Source organism: Schistocerca piceifrons, chromosome 7, assembly GCF_021461385.2.
Source record: "Schistocerca piceifrons isolate TAMUIC-IGC-003096 chromosome 7, iqSchPice1.1, whole genome shotgun sequence".
Lineage (NCBI taxonomy): Eukaryota > Metazoa > Arthropoda > Insecta > Orthoptera > Acrididae > Schistocerca > Schistocerca piceifrons.
In genome coordinates this window covers 259,198,885-259,216,818 of record NC_060144.1, presented here as the reverse complement: position 1 = coordinate 259,216,818, position 17,934 = coordinate 259,198,885, and the positions used below count along the sequence as shown (strand labels likewise).

Genomic DNA, 17,934 nt, shown 5'->3' with positions numbered 1-17,934 from the left:
AACGAAAGAATGAATGGAAGACAAATGGATAACTTTCATCGGACCAATATGAATAATGGTTACAACAACGAAGCAAACTGTATGGAACACCAGAATAACGAAGGAAATTATGAGACGAACAGAAACAGACAGAGGCGATTTGAAAGGAGGTACAATCCTGTATATAATGACCGTAGAAATCAAGGGCAAAGTAACAAACCACATAAGAGGCGAGGCCAAGGCCAACAAATAATCAAGCCTGGCGAGAACAACCAGCGGTCATAGTCGAAGCAACCGATGACAACAACGGACCAGCTAGGCCGGGCAATTTAAACTGAATCCGACCGGATTACGCCCCAGAGGTTCGGTCGAGAAAAGAGTAATGGGGGCAAGGCATCACCTGTAAACTGTTTTAGGTACAACGGTGGAATGAGGATCATTGGGGACTTAACGGAAGACGTAAATCCTAGGGAACAAGTTTCTAATAAAGTGCCAATATCAGCGTTTCTTTCCGAAATACTACACATACCTATATAGTAATCTTGGATACCGGAGTTCCGATAAATGCGATATCCAACAATTTATTTAAACAGCTATCCCCTAAGACAGAGTTACCGACGTTGACGACACGAAACTGTAAGATTATTGGAGCCTTAGGCACCCGCTCGCAACCAGTCCGGATACAAATTTTGCTAGATGTAAGTATAATAAATACACTGATAAGATGTGTGTCCCTAGTAATTCAAAAATTAATAGAAGATTGTATCATCGGATTAGATACTATGAGATAGAAGAACTTAAAAATAGACTTCTCGTCCGGTAAAGTCAGTTTTTGTTATAATGGGGAAATGGCACTAATTGATCTGATCATGAAAGAAAAGAGCACTGGAAATTACTGTCCTGGGCATGGTATTAAGCTCATTAGAAAAGAAAGGAGATGAAACGTACAGAAAAGGTAAAGGAGAGGAAAATACTCGGGATAGCAGAACAAGTGGAAGAAAAGGCAAAGGAAGCTAATGGATTGCAAAACGAACAAAGTGATCAATTGGTAGATCTTTTGGAGAAATATATCCAGATTTTTGAAGAAAGGCCAGGAATTATTAAGGGATTTACGTGCCATTTGGAGGTGTTTCCTCATGAGACGTATTGTAATAAATCATATCCAATTCCGTGGAGATTAAAGAAATCAGTAAGTGAAGAAATAAACAGGAACACCTTTGGGATGAGTTAGCGCGTCGACTTTACTCGATCCTAGCAGCCAACATGACTACCATCTCTGGCTTTGGCACTTGAGGAAGACTGGGCTGCCATTCCACCACAAACATTCAGACACGTCATTGTAAGTATCCGCAGCAGAGTTGAAGCCGTCATAGAGGCGAAGGATGGACACAGGCTACATTAATGTCCACTAACAGGTGTCTGGTGACCTTTGATCAGAATGCGCATTTCCATCGTCAATAACTTCTGATTCTCACCATGTAGATATTATTTTATCGGATCTGATTCAATGCTGTGACCAAAACGAGGTCCGATACTTGAAAAATTGTTACGACCTGAATAAAAAGATGGGCTCGCAGTCTGAACAGTAAAGGCGTTGCTGATCGTTACAGTGTGACAGCCTTCACATTTATATACACCTAACTAGAGCTGTAGTATTTTGCACATGTTTTTCTGAACTTTAGCTGGTAATTATCATTTTCTTACAAGGGAATGGTCCAATCCGACATGTCGAAACCCATCCTGCAATTTCTTATGCAGGACGGAGGAAATGCACTGTCAAAATTTTAACTGCTAAGAAGCACGGAAAGTTTTTTTTTTATAAATGGCTGACGTTACTCGTTTTTGTTGCACGAAGAACGCTTATGGCAGGGGTTTTCTACAGCTCTTCCTGCTTAGCGCGCTGTCGGCCCTGATAAGAGAACATACTGAACCACGTAGTGCGAATATCCAGAGTGACACGTGAGAGTCTGAAACACCTAAACCATACAAAAAATACCAAGTATCATTCATTTTTTGAATAACAGGCAGTTCATATCGACAACTGTACTGTTTCAGACGTAATTGTTACATAGATTACTAGCAGAGGAAAATAAATCAATGCAGTGGGTGCACCATTTTGTAACAATTCTTGAACACTGTTTTTATGATAATTTTTGAGTAATGTATATTTTACTAACCATGAAAGATTTTTTTGTTTATCCCCAATAGTCGACATAATGCAGTGAAGTGTCATATGAATAACAAAGAAAAACATCTTCCTTACACAAGCCACACCTGACGAAATGAAAATTAATGCTTTCAGGCACTTCACAGTAATTACGATTTTATTTAGACAGAACTGCGGAAGAGTAAGAAATGGTGTTGGCTGTTGATCTGCTTATTGTGCTGCCTACAGGGCATTGTATTGTATTGTATGTTAACCGGGGCCCTAGAAACGACGGAGAGGCTCCGTCCCTGCAGCAGCCGCAGTGGTCCACAACCCCACAACGACTACCGCAGTCCACTTCACCTCTCCATCGCCCCACACCGAACCCAGGGTTATTGTGTGGTTCGGCCCCCCCGGTGGACCCCCCAGGGAACGTCTGACACCAGACGAGTGTAACCCCTATGTTTGCGTGGTAGAGTAATGGTGGTGTACGCATACGTGGAGAACTTGTTTGCGCAGCAATCGCCGACATAGTGTAACTGAGGCGGAATAAGGGGAACCAGCCCGCATTCGCCGAGGCAGATGGAAAACTGCCTAAAAACCATCCACAGACTGGCCGGTTCACCGGACCTCGACACAAATCCGCCGGGGGGATGTATGCCGGGGATCAGGCGCTCCTTCCCACCCGGAAAGTCGTGCATTAGACCACACAGCCAACCTGGCGGGCCCCTAGCGGGCATACTTGAAGCAATTTGCAAAACCTGCCGATGCAAACTGATAACGCACAAATGACTGAAATTTAAGAATACTGTTCTCCTGATAAACCCTAAATGACACAGAGCTATCGTAAATTACATTGTTCGACAATTTGCGTAAAAATAGTAGGGGACGTTTCATATGGCGACCCTGCCAGGATTCGAACCTGGAATCTATGAAACGTCCCCTTAGAAAAATTATAAATGACTGTGCTTAAACTGACACACAATATTTTTTTAGCACAACGCAATCTGACTTTCAATAATCCCTACAAAAGAATGGCCCTGACTTACATTAAATCACAAATCACTTACCTCACAAAAATCTTTGTTACTCAAACTACTGCAATACAGCGAGCACCGCTACTGCCAGCTAAATAAAAGATTCAAACTCCTGAAGTCACTAACTACTGATGGGCATAGTTAGCAAATGAAAGATTTTGATAGAGAACAATAGTGTTCAAAAGTCATAATATATAGCAGTTCATGACATCCAGTCTTACAAATTTACTGTCTCTGATGGACATACGTCCAGATCATCCGCACTCAAAACTCTGCCATTTCTCTCCCTACATCCACCACTGCTGGCGGCTCACCTCCAACTGCGCAACGCTACGCGCTGTTAACAGGCAACTGACCAACACTACAATAGCAAATTCCAACAATGCAAACCAACCACAGACTTCACACAGCACAGCCAGTGATTTTCATACAGATCGCTACGTGGCGTTACCAATATAAAACCTAAACATCCTACTTACATAGCCCCCATGCTCCCCACAAAAATTTTACAAATTCTTTTGGGCAGTGGCCAATACAGATTTGAAGAAATTTTTCATAATTACAATAACAAAGATATCAAATACACACATTTATTGATACAATGTTGGTCAAAAGCTAAAATTTTCTCACAGTCCATAAAGACAGTCCTGATCGTTCATCACAGTAAAATTGCAGTGTTTTTCTCAAAGTCTGAGCAGTAAAAGAAAATGCACACGGAAGTAGTGGATTTACATGCAGTCTTGAATAAGTAGTGTTGTCCTTCCAACGGAAAGACAGTGCTGACTCTTGACATGCAGACAGGTAATGGTCCACAACAGAGCAAACCCACAGCAAAGTCAGTCGAAGTTTTAAAGAATATTGGTAGGGAGGTCGTCACAGAGCAGACCCACTGTAGTCCTGGTAGAGATTACGGTATTGGTGGACCACCAGAGGTGCAGACCCACAGCAGTCCTTGTAGAGATAATGGTACTGGTGAGTAGGTTAAAGTTAGATATAGTGGGAATTAACGAAGTTTAGTGGCAGGAGAAACAAGACATTTGGTCAGGTGAATAAGGAAAGGGTTATAAGTACAAAATCAAATAAGGGTAATGCAGAACAGGTTTAATAATAAATAAAAAAATACAAGCGTGGGTAAGCATAGTGAACGTATTATTATAGCCAAGATAGACACGAAGCCCACTCCTGCCACACTAGTACAAGTTTATGTGCCAACTAGCTCCGCAGATGTCGAAGAGATTGAAGAAATGTACGATGAGATAAAAGAAATCATTCAGATAGTAATAGTAATAGTGATGGGGGACTGGAATTCGATAGTGGGAAAAGGAAAAGAACGAAAAGTAGTAGGTGAATATGGAATGGGGATAAGGAATGAAAGAAGAAGCCGCCTAGTAGAATTTTGCACAGAGCATAACTTAATCATAGGTTTAAGAATCATAAAAGAAGGCTGTATACGTGGAAGAGGCCTGGAGACACTGGAAGGTTTCAGATAGATTATATAATGGTAAGACAGAGATTTAGGAACCAGGTTTTAAAATGTAAGATATGTCCAGAGTCAGATGTAGACTCTGGCCACAATTTATTGGTTATGAACTGTAGATTAAAACTGAAGAAACTGCAAAAAGGTAGAGATTTAAGGAGATGGGACATTGATAAACTGAAATAACCAGAGGTTGTAGAGAGTTTCAGAGAGAGCATTATGGAAGATTGACACGAACGGGAGAAAGAAATATAGTAGAAGAAGAATGGGTAGCTTTGAGAGATGAAATAGTGAAGGCAGCAGAGGATCAAGTAGGTTAAAAAACGAGGGCTACTAGAAATCCTTGGGTAACAGTAGATATATTGAATTTAATCGAGGAAAGGAGAAAATATAAAAATATAGTAAGTGGAGCAGGCCAAAAGGAACGCAAACGTCTCAAAAATGAGATCGACAGGAAGTGCAAAATGCCCAAGCAGCGATGGCTAGAGGACAAGTGTAAGGATGTAGAGGCGTATATCACTAGGGGTAAGATAGATACTGCCTACAAGAAAATTAGAGAGACCTTTGGAGAAAAGAGAACCATTAGTACGAATAACACGAGCTCAGATGGAAAACCAGTCCTAAGCAAAGAAGGGAAAAAGGTGGAAGGAGTATATATAGGGTCGATATAAGGGCGATGTACTGGAGGGCAATATTATGGAAATGCAAAAGGACGTAGATGAAGATGCATAATAACTGAAGAGCATAATAACTGATGATGGTCGAAGTAGAGAGGATATACAATATAGACTGGCAATGGCAAGGAAAGCGTTTCTGAAGAAGAGAAATTTGTTAACATCGAGTATAGATTTACGTGTCAGGAAGTCTTCTCTGAAAGTATTTGTGTGGAGTGTAGCCATGTATGGAAGTGAAACATGGACGATAAACAGTTTAGACAACAAGAGAATAGAGGCTTTCGAAATGTCATGCTACAGAAGAATGCTGAAGATTAGATGGATAGATCACGTAACAAATGAGGAGGTACTGAATAGAACAGGGGGAAGAGGAATTTGTGGCACAACTTGATTAGAAGAAGGAATCGGTTGGTAGAACACGTTCTGAGGCGTCAAGGGATCGCCAATTTAGTATTTGAGGGCGGCGTGGAGGGTAAAAATCGTAGAGGGAGTCAAAGAGATGAATACACTAAGCAGATTCAGAAGGATGTAAATTGCAGTAGGTATTTGGAGACGAAGAAGCTTTCACAGGATAGGGTACCATGGAGGGTTGCATCAAACCAGTCTCTGGACTGAAGACAACAACGACAACAAAAATTGGTCGATTGTAAAATTTTGGTCCTAATATATCTTGAGGTCTCTGAAGAACGATATAAAGCTGCGAAAACAGTCAAGCTATCAGACGCGTATTTATCACTGGCATTATTGTATAGGAATGTGTCGTAGCATTAATCGATTGCACAATGGACTCTGTCTTTTTGCGACTTGAAATGATGAAGTGCGGCTTGCTCGCAGCTATAAATTATTTGTCCCTTCGGAGGTCAGATCTGGAAGCTGGAGAGATCTGGAAGGATTGAATAAGAGTCTCTGACCGTTCTTTCCACCACCCTGTCGTCTTCTAAAGTTGTGCCCACAGCGCAGAAGACAGTTCGTCGGTCGTGGGATCTTCTTCGGCGGAGGCTGCTACACTGTAATATCGAACCTGTGATTTTGCTTTTTGCGGGATGCCACTTGCCCAGGTTAGTCTCTGTATGTACAGAGGGCAAGGTATGTTGTACTGACAATGATGGTAGGCGACACTTCCCATTAATTTATCCTGTTTGGTTATTCAAATATTCACACATTTACACTGTCTTTTACAACACTCGTCATATGTTTCTTAATTGTATGGTAACTTTTCCATCCAACTTCCGATATATCATACATGGATTGGACTGTTCCCTTGTTAGACGTTGAACAGACCTCCACATTCTGCACACTCACCTGGGGAAAGCCTTAATGGACGGCATGGAGAGGAAGGAGTTGGGGCTGACAGCGCTGGAGATCCGGACGAGCTGCGCCGGCAGGTCCTCCGGCACGTCTGCGGCCGCGTCGTCGCCCACTGGGTGAGCCCCATCGTCCGCCATGTCCTCCGCCTCCGGCTCCTCCACACTCGTTGCGGCGGGGCGTGGCCGCTTCTTCGCAGCTCCTTCTACCGCCTGCTGCTGCTGCTCCTGCAGTTGATGACAGTAAAAATACCGCAAATGTAGTCTCCGTGTTACATGACGTGAGATGAACCCATGAGGTCTAGTGTGATTACTGTGGACGTGATGATGGACACAAGCCCACGGGAAAAAATGTTAGTCACCCCCTTACAAGGGCACACTGATAGATTTGAATAGCCGTTTTTTTGGGGGGGGGGTGCAAGGGAGGAGAATTACACTCCAATACAATTTTTTCTGAAATTGTTGTCATTTGTTTATCTGAACATGCACATCACCTCTACCGGTTTCCGCCCCATTAGGATAATTCCTTCTTGGTGCGACCTTTTTTGGTCTTAAAGTGTAGCACAAGGAGGTCATGCGGTCATCCACAGTGGAAATAGATCATGGTAGTGAAGCAGCATATATGTGTTGGTCGATTGTGTGGAATCAGCTCAGTAAGGTGGGTCGACGTGAGGACATGACAGAAACGAGCTATTGTGTTTGGACGGGCTAAGGACCATATCGTGATTTAAGTTGCTCGATTTGGTGTTGTCCAACGCAGAAGAGCAGACGGTCCAATGTGTCTACAACGAATGGTGCATCACTCTCAGCCAAGTAACACTGCGTGAGAACAGTGGTCGTAAAAAGTCCCTAAACCCAGAGATCAGAGACAAATGTCAGACTCGACAGGGATTGGTGTTGCCAGTGAATGTAGGTCCGTCTCAACCAGTTTCCGACCAAACACTATGCAGGGAACTACTTGCCATGGACATCTGGATGCATATAAAGGTGTACGTCTTCGCTAGCCCAACCAACACAGAAACTGGATAGTAGCTGACAGGAGTCGTGTACTGTGGTCCAGTGAGTTCCAGCTTTTGTCGTTCTTTCAAACGGTGGAAGGCGTCGAGTGCACCATGGCCCTATGCGGCATGTAACGCGCGGTTTGTGGAGCGTCTAGTTTAGGACGGAGGAAATTCTTTGATGTTTTGGGAGGCTCTGAGCACTATGGGACTTAACTTCTGAGGTCATCAGTCCCCTAGAACTTAGAACTACTTAAACCTAACTAACCTAAGGACATCACACACATCCATGCCCAAGGCAGGATTCGAACCTGCGACCGTAGCGGTCGCGCGGTTCCAGACTGTAGCTCCTAGAACCGCTCGTTTACACCGGCCGGCGTTTTGGGAGAACTTGGGTATTCTCATTCATGTTACCGTGAGAACCAACCTGGCTGTTTATTTCAACATTCTCGGTGATCAAATGTTACCATTTTGTCTAGACATACTGACTGTCTGCCTCGGACACTCCCATCTTGCAAGATGACAATGGTCGTGTTCACAGGTCTACACGCGCCCGATCTGAGTTTCACAAATATTCCGCGAGCTTACTCGTGTAGAATGTAGGCTCTCTGGGAGTATGAAGAACATGAGGTAAAACGTACATAGCTCTAGGAGATCGGAAAAATATCATGCATTCAGTTCCGAAGAGAGAAAGAGCAAATAAGAGCGAGAACTATCACACAATCAGCTTCACAGCTCATGCATGGAAGTTGCTGACAAGAATAATGTACAGAACAACGGAAAAGAAAACTGAGAAACTGTCAGATGACGATCAGTTTAAATTTAGGAAAGGTAAAGACACTAGAGAAGCAGTCCTGACGTTGCTCTGACAATGGAAGCAAGACTGAAGAAAAATCAAGACACGGTCATAGGATCTGTCGACCTAGAAAAAGCGTTTATCTATGTGAAATGGCGCAAGATGTTCGAATTTCTAAGGAAAATAAGAGTAAGCTATATGGAAAGACGTGTAATATACAATATGTACAAGAAGCAAGACGGAAAAATAAGGTCGGAAGACCAATAACGAAGTGCTCGGATTAAAAAACGGTGTAAGATAGCGATGCTGTTTTCGTCCCTACTGTTCGGTCTATACACTGAAAAAGCAACGACGGAAGTAAAAGAAAGGTTCATGTGGTGTCACCGCCAGACACCACACTTGCTAGGTGGTAGCTTAAATCGGCCGCGGTCCATTTAGTACATGTCGGACCCGCGTGTCGCCACTATGTAATCGCAGACCTAGCGCCACCACAAAGGCAGGTCTCGTGATACGAGAGAGCACTCGCCCCAGTTGTACGAGAACCTAGCTACCGCCCAGTTGTACGAGAACCTAGCTACCGCCCAGTTGTACGAGAACCTAACTACCGACCAGATGTACGAAGCCTTTCTCTCTCATTAGCCGAGAGACAGAATAGCCATCAGCTAAGTTAATGGCTACGAACTAGCAAGGCGTCATTAGCCATACAGTGATTGTACTTAAAGTCTCCTGTGTATCGTCAAGATCGATGTACCACAATGATATTAAAGTTAAGTATTAATCCTGCTCCGTACTTTTCTTCCTAACATTAATTACGTATCCTGTTCCAGTACATCACGCCCGTCTGCGTTAGTCTAGCTTGCCTTTTCAGCCATCTCAACTTCACGGTGTCGGCCCAGCTACCGACACAACAGTTCAAGAGTGGGATTATAATTTGGCGTGAAAGGATATCAGTGATACGATTCGCAGATGGTATTGCTATCCCTCGGTGAAAGGGAAGAAGATCTCTCTAATGAGTACAGCGTATGGAATGAGAGTAAACCGACGAAAGACAAAAGAAAAGAGAAGTTGCAAAAATGAGAATACCGAGAAACTTAACATCAAAATCGGTGATCACTAAGTGCACGAGGTTAAGCATGTTTGCTACTTGGAGGTAAAATAACAATGACGAAAAAAGCAAGGACGACATAAAAAAGCAGATTTAACGCAAGCAAAGAGGTCATTCCTTACTAAAAGGAGTCTACAAACATAGGCTTTAACTTGACGGAAATATTTCTGAGAATGTACTTTTAGAACACAAAACTGTATGGTAGTAATTCGTGGATTGTGTGAAAATGGGGAAAAGAAGAGAATCGAAGCGTTTGAGATGTGGTGCTGAAGAATATTGAAAATTAGGTGAACTGATAAAGAAAGGAATGAGGAGATTCTCCTCAGATTCGGCGGTGAAAGGAAGAAACGGAAAACACTGGCAAGAAGAAGGGTCTCGTATTAGACCTTAGGGAATAACTTCCATGACACTAGAGAGAACTGTTGATGTTGAGGAAGACAGAGACTGGAATACATCCAACAAATAACTGAGGACACTGGGTGCGACTGTATACGCCAAACCTGAAGAAGCCTTTAAAAGTATCTTCCTCGTCGAAATGGAGTCATCACCATGCTTTACTCGGTATTAGCTGGTGTCTCCTGGAGGTGACAGTTTTGTTTCTGACGTGCTTATGGTTTTATGTTTTAGGACTGTTCTCAGAGCAGATGTACGCTTTTTGACATGGTACAGTCGATTTCACAGACAAATAAGAGCCCAAGTTAGACAAAGTTGCGCAATTCTACTCTGACTAATAACTGGATTTAGATACACTAATGTTCAGAAAAAGTGTATTTTTAGTAGTGCAGCTTTGGTGTTTAATAATACAGAACTGACTACGTTTACAGAGCTGAACACGATCTTTTAGAATTCTGTATGGGCCGCAGCCTCCGCGTACTGTAAATACAGCCTCTAAACTTTGTGGCCGAGGATCAAACATGGCTTGGACATATTAATACGGAATTTCCTTTGTATTGGAGTCCTTAAAACATTAGCAGTAGTTAGCGGAGAACCATAACGAATAAGTTACCGAGCGACTATACTCCAAACACGTTCGATTGGCGACATGTAAACTGAATGTTCCGGCCAGGGAAACACTGATACTGGACGTTCTTTGAAGACCTGCATATTTATCGTCATGTGCGGCCGCGGTTTTGAAATACAATCTGAATTGTTGGCCAAAGAAGGCGCAGGGACCAGGGCTATAATACATTCTTGACATATAACTGTGTTTCCCTACTTTTCTAACACAATTACCAATGACCGAGACCATATATCACCCAAAATCCCCAAAAAAGAGTAGGGTCTATCTAAGAAAAAATGTTTTTTTTTGAAAACTCGAATTTTTTACCAAGATGAAACGTATACAAGATTTAATTAACCGTCAAAGAAATAAAACCACTTATTTTTGTAGCAGTATCATTAAATAATACATCTTCTTTTCTAACACTCTATTTTATATTCTGTTTGGATTCCGCCGATGTACATCGTTAGATTCCAAGTTCGTCCAGCTTCATTTTGTTGGTTGCCGACTCTAATCACTCACCGGCACACAAGTGTAGATATTTTTATTCTATCTACAACAGATTACTCAAGTTAGGTCTCAGACTGAAAGCTTGAAAAAGGAAATTGATATTATCATGCGTTTTGGCCGTGCCAATGATTATTCCGATACCTTTATGCGTGAAACTGAAAAAAAAGGTCTCCGGCAAAAGAGATCTTCAGTGTAATGCAGCCTCAGAAAGATCACTATATGCTTCTGTCTCTTATCCAGGACCACATAGTGAGACTATTGCACGGACTTTTAGGAAAGTGAAATTTCAAATTAGTTTTCGTACGTGAAAAAATTAGGTGTTTAGTTGCGAAATTCTGTTTATGTCAAAGGTGACTGTACAAGTCAGGCGTCTTCAAAATTAAATATGGTTCCTGTGATTCAATTTACGTGGGTTAGACTTGAAGAAACTTTGTCAATGGGTTTCGTGTGCACATGTATAAAAGTAATTCTGCACTTCGTTGCCATTCATCAAAGGGTTGGGGGCCAGAGAACCTTATGTTACCCAGAAATAAGAGGCCCTTCGGATACTCCACGTTGAGCCGAAAGGGGGTGAACTGGAAAGATTAGAGAAATTAGAAATCTTTATACACCAACAGCGCAGCCATCTTTAATTTTGAACGAACAGTTGTCTCCTAGACGCAAGTGGTTTTTTAAAATATTCAGTGAAATATTGGGCCTGTAATTCCAAGCATTCCCGCATATATTATCCTGTTGTTTATCTCTCTACCTGAGTGTAGCCGTTTCCTATGCTTATCGCCTTTGTTATATGTATTTCTTGAGGGCTTGAATAACAGACATCCTTGACACCTAACTGATAACAACTAATACTTACGTGCCGAATAGTTTGTTGTTACCACTTAGCCTAATACTTACGGAAATTTTAATACGTCTTCTATTTCCCTTTGCGTCCCTATGGTCTATTATTATTACGTTATGTATTTTATCTTTTAATGAGTTTTACTTGCACGACCTCCATCACATAATCGTGGGAGTGTTTGACCCCCTTGTCCTATCTTAGGATTGCCTTTATTATTTCTGTTTTATAGTACCTTTTTAAATTGTTTTCCTTTATATGTTTTATTTATTTAGTTTTGTATGAAGATATGAATTTATGTAACTGTTCTGGAATTTTTATTTTGTTTATCTGTCAGTTTACAAATATGTCTTTTTGTCAATGGTACTTTTTATGTAATTGCAAATTTTCCTCACTCTGTAAACTTTTGTAAATGTTTGATTTTTTTATGCTTCATGTCTTATGAAAATGACAATTTTTTCTGTTTTTGTCGCTACGTGGCGCTAATATCGTATTAATCACCGCTCTCTGGCTTAAATTGTCTTCTTGGTTATTGCCTTGTAGCTAGTCAGTCTGTCATGACAGCCTTGTTTGTTTCATATTGTCTTTGTATATCTGGTCATCAAAATGATCATGGGGCTGCTTTATTTTGACGGTACTTTCAGTCTCCTACTATTGTACATTCTTTGTATAGTTACATTTTCTGGTATTTGCTATGTATGTTTGGTTTCCAGACAATCTGATGATGGGTTCTACCCGACACGCGTCAAATAAAGTCACAGGTTTATCAGCTGGTGGCTTCTTGTTTAGTGACCAACATAGCAAATGTGCAGTACCCCTATTGCATTCTACAATATGAGAGACGACTGCTACAGCCATGTTATCACAGAATACGACCGAGAACCCCGGACTGTACGAATACTTGATTAGGGCCGCTGATCTAGAGCATTTATGTAGACTTTGGAGTAACCAACAGGAAGTCTTCTGGTCTACCATCGTATGATCTTGTGGGGCGTTCTTCTGTGATGTGTCTGATGGTCTGTGGTTCTGATCAGTCACAAAGTGGGAATGATTGTTTACCCAATTTTTGTAAAAATGTGTGTTGGGTTCTAATCCTGTTTAGCACTGACGAAGTTCTGCAAGGCATGCCAACTCCGTTTTGAGTCCATGCGTTAGTAATGCTGAAGTCCTCTTCCACAGCGACCACAGCGGTAAGGCATACATCGGGGAGACTATACTGACAGTCTTAAGCAACCAACAAAATCTGCGGTTGAAGAACACTGCATGGCTACAGCGAACTTAATGAAGTATGAAGAAACGGAAGTGCTAAGACAGATCTCAGATCTCGCATTTTTGGGGGGCTGCATACTGAAGGAATCTATTGAAATATGAGTGGCGGACGGGCTGATCAAGAGAGACACTGGGTTTACGCTCAGCAAAGCTAGAGATCCAGCACTCAGCCAACTAAAATCACAGCATGGGCCGAGAGCAACTTCCGTGCCCGACGCAGGCCATAGAAGTACTGAGGAACCGGAGTTAGTGCCCAGCTTCCGTCGGCGCTGTCCGCCCCTCTCCCCCCCCCCCCCCCCGTTCCTCTCCTTACCCCCACCACCAGTCCATCCGTCCTGGTCCTGGTGTGCGGCCAGCAGTGGAGAAAAGAGTTGGGGAGGGGGCGGCGATAAGGGAGGCGGGATGTAGTAAAGATACTCATCCACAGGTGTCACCTGAAGATGACGGCATGGTACGCTGTCGAAATATCGTGTTACGAAAACGACTGCACCCGGCTGGACACCCGACAACAGTACAGACATTATGACACTAGTTTGGACAAACATACGTTTATCTAAATTTACGTTTACACAGCCTGTTTGCCCATGTGGGACGCACTTGTTTTTGGAGCTACTGCCCTGGCAAAGTCTATAACTCTTAGGATTAAGGCAGCACGATGACGACGACGAAAACCCAGACTTGCTGGGTTCGACCATGGCTGGGAAGGAAAGAAGCGAGGGACATACATTCTCCACTAACGAAGAACTGAGGCCGAAGGTCCGCAGGAATTTCGGGACTTCACGAGAATGGAAGTGTCTTGTTACGACGAGCTACTGCCGATAATGCAGGAAGGAATTCGCTCAATTGACACAGTAATGTAGAAGGAAATGTCAAACAGTCGGATGTAAGCATTAAACGATTTGTTTATTCATTTTGTGATCGGATTCTCCCGCTTACTATTGCAGTTTTTTCCTTCCTGGCATGTTGAAATAAAGCAAAAGATGCAATCAAACTAAACGCGAACTTTCGTCAATTAAGATGCGCGAAAATCACACACCTAGACTGCCGACGCAACTCATTATGATACAATGGGTCGTGAGAATCATGCAGACACCTTTCCTCACTAGACTACTGGATTAGGACGTTTAATGATTGTTTGGTCCGGTCCATTTCTGCATGTAGAACACGATGCGGTCAGTGAAAAAATGTGCTGTTCCGGACGAAGAAACACTTGAGACATTCCCGCCGGAACTGCAGTGGGTTCTAGCAAGCCTAGGTTTACCTTTGGTCCAAATTGTCCAAATGGCTCTGAGCACTATGAGACTTAACATCTGAGGTCATTTGCCCCCTAGAACTTAGAACTACTTAAACCTAACTAACCTAAGGACATCACACACATCTATGCCCGGGGCAGGATTCGAACCTGCGACTGTAGCGGTTCCGGACTGAAGCGCGTAGAACCGCTCCGCCACCGCGGCCGGCTGTTTACTTTTGGAGGAGGTCGATTGGATACTCAACACACATAAGATATTAGATCATTTTATTAAAACCTGAACAAAATATACACATAAAAAAAAGTTTTGCATCACCCCGGTTTCCAGAACACCTGAAGACAGACGTTGACTGTGGATATTGTATCATACACAAACCCTTTGACTGTTCAGAGATGACACTAAACCCACCCAAATATGTAAACAACCATGCATGAGCAGCGCCTATTAGACGGAGGGAGTCTGACAGCTGATCAGTTCCAGTCATTCCACCAGGAAGGAGGTACACGGCTCGTGTTGTCTGTAGTTCAACCATGCCTAGACGGTCAATAACGCGGATCGATCGCGTACGCATTGTTACTTTGTGCCAGGAAGGGCTCTCAAGGAGGGAAGTGTCCAGGCGTCTCGAAATGAACCAAAGCGATGTTGTTCGGACATGTAGGACATACAGAGAGACAGGAACTGTCGATGACATGCCTCGCTCAGGCCGTCAAAGGACTGCTACTGCAATGGATGACCGCTACCTACAGATTATGGCTCAGAGGAACCCTGACAGCAACGCAACCATGTTGAATAATGCTTTTAGACAACCACAGGACGTCGTGTTACGACTCAAACTGTGCGCAATAGACTGCATGATGCTCAACTTCACTCCCGACGTTCATGGCGAGGTCCATCTTTGCAACCATGACATCATGCAGCGCGGTACAGATGGGCCCAACAACATGTCGAATGGGACGCTCAGAATTGGCATGACGTTCTCTTCACCAATGAGAGTCGCATGTGCCTTCAACCAGACAATCGTCGGAGACGTGTTTGGAGGCAACCCAGCCAGGCTGAACGCCTAAGACCCACTGTCCAGCGAGTGCAGTGGCATTATGTGGGGCCGACGTGCGCTGCTGGTGGTCGTGGAAGGCGCTGTAACGGCTGTACGATACGTGAATGCCATCCTCCGACCGATAGTGCAACCATATCGGTAGCATATTGGCGAGGCATTCGTGTTCATGGACAATTGGCGTCCCCATCGTGCACTTCTTGTGAATGACTTCCTTCAGGATAATGACATAGTTAGACTAGAGTGGTCAGCATGTTCTCCAGACATGAACCCTATCGAACATGGCTGGGATAGATTTAAAAGGGCTGCTTATGGACGACGTGACCTACCAACCACTGAGGGATCTAAGCCGAATCGCCGTTGATGAGTGGGACAATCTGGACAAACAGTGTTTTGATGAACTTGTGGATAGTATGCCACGACGAATAAAGGCAAAAATCAACGCAAGAGGACGTGCTACTGGCTATTAGAGGTACCGGTGTGTACAGCAATCTGGACCACCACCTCTGAAGGTCTCGCTATATGGTGGTACAAATGAAGTGTGGTTTTTATGAGCAATAAAAGGGGTGGAGCCGGCCGCAGTGGCCGAGCGGTTCTAGGCACTTCAGTCTGGTACCGCGCGACCGCTAAGGTCGCAAGTTCTAATCCTGCCTCGGGCATGGATGTCCTTAGGTTAGTTAGGTTTAAGCATTTCTAAGTTAAGTCCCATAGTGCTCAGAGCCATTTGCACCAAAAAGGGCGGAAATGATGTTTATGTTGATCTCTCTTCCAATTTGCTCTACAGTTTCCGGAACTCTCGGAACCGAGGCGATACAAAACTTTTTTTTATGTGTGTAGAATACTTGTAAACAATCAATGTCTAGAGGATGACAAAATGTATTTCTTACTGTTGTTGAACTCTATGACTTTTATCCATTGAGGCAATACAGAACGATAATTTCATATTTCAGTGTACACTAAAGTTGACTATGAACTTCGATACGGTGCTGACTTCTAATACAACTCGTGCTGCTGGGTCTGAAGTTAAACGATGCTGTCGTCGTCAGCGATGGTTGCAAAGTGGGCTGAGCAGCACTACGCTCTGACGTAAGTATTCTTGCGGCAGCGGCGGTGGCTTATGGAACCTCCTGAGGCATTTGTTGCTGCATCAGTCAGCGATTGTCCTTACTTGTGGTTCCGTCGTGAGGTACTAATTTTGGTGTGGGACCTCGTTCTTCGGACAACGCCACAGAATGCTTTTCACAAACAGCTCGTACAATAGAAATTTTGCCGGAAAAAAATATTTGTTTTGTGCTGCATTTGTGAATATTTACTCTGAAGAATGTTCAAAAGCTCCAGTATGAAAACCTCAAAAATAAAATCAATAATTAGCAGAAAACACAACTGGAGTACTCCCTACTTCACCCGAGCCGCGTACCGCCGTCCAGTGCGCATGCGCGGATTCACGGGAGTCCAGAACTGGTTTCCTTGCGCAGATGATCTACCGCTAGGTGTCAGTCACGCTAGACCCATTTCGTTTGTGGCGGATCGTCGTGTTATAGCCCCTCTGGGCCCACGACAGGTACAGGCCCCACAACGAACTTGTGACGTCATACAAACTTCGCGAAAGCTCTGCTCCGTCCAGTGACTACGGGAAACCTACAGGGGATAGGCAAAATAATGCGAACAATGGTAGTAATGGGATGGTTGTGTTTGACGGTCAACAACGTAGGTAAGGCACGTGCGCGCTGGACTGTGAGTGTTCAGTACAGACTAGGCATCAGTGCACACTTCGTATTTGCATTCAGAGGCCATGGTCGACGTGCAATGAAAGACCTAATAGAGCTCCAGAGAGGGCAAATTGTGGGGGGCCAATTAGCTGGAGTGTCAGTAACCAAGGAAGCCGCCAACTTATTGAATGTTTCAAGAACAACTATTTCAACAGTCATGACAGCCTACACAAAACATGGGAAGACATAATCGTGTAAACATAATAGTGGGCGTAAATCCAAACTAAATGACAGAGATCGTCGTACGGTAACACGAATTGTGTCAAAACAACACAAAAGCACGGCGGCTAAAGTGACTGCAGAGCTCAACAGCGATTTTCGAGACCCTGTATCTATCGACGCTGTCCGCCGAGATCTCCATAAAGCGAATGTTCATGGACGAGCTGCTATACCAAACCATTAGTGACGACAACCAACACAAAGAAGCGTAAAACGTGGTGTCAGGAGCATGAATCCTGGTCGGCTGATCAGTGGAAATATATATCACTTATAATCTCGTAAGGAAAGTATTTTATTTTTTTTAAATATAATCTACACCGGCTGAAAATGTTAAAATTTTTTACGTGCCTTACTTCAAGGTCTAATAAAATCGGTAATTATTTGTATAGAAGGCTGTGGATTGCTGTGTTATAAAGGTCATGTCCAGAAGAGGATGGGCACCAGGTTGAGGAAGTTGAAACAAAGTTTGACAGACAAGAAACTTTCTGATGGTAAAACCATAAGGAGCAGGC

General features: G+C 43.4%; 1 protein-coding gene across 1 annotated transcript in view; it reads right to left on the bottom strand.

The window, feature by feature from the left end:
- LOC124805612 overlaps positions 1-17,934 on the bottom strand; it is a 359,950-nt gene that overhangs the window by 69,114 nt on the left and 272,902 nt on the right. Inside the window, exon 9 of the mRNA XM_047266178.1 lies at positions 6,616-6,845. Within this exon, the coding sequence (XP_047122134.1) occupies positions 6,616-6,845 (230 nt within the window). The remainder of the gene's footprint in view (positions 1-6,615; positions 6,846-17,934) is intronic.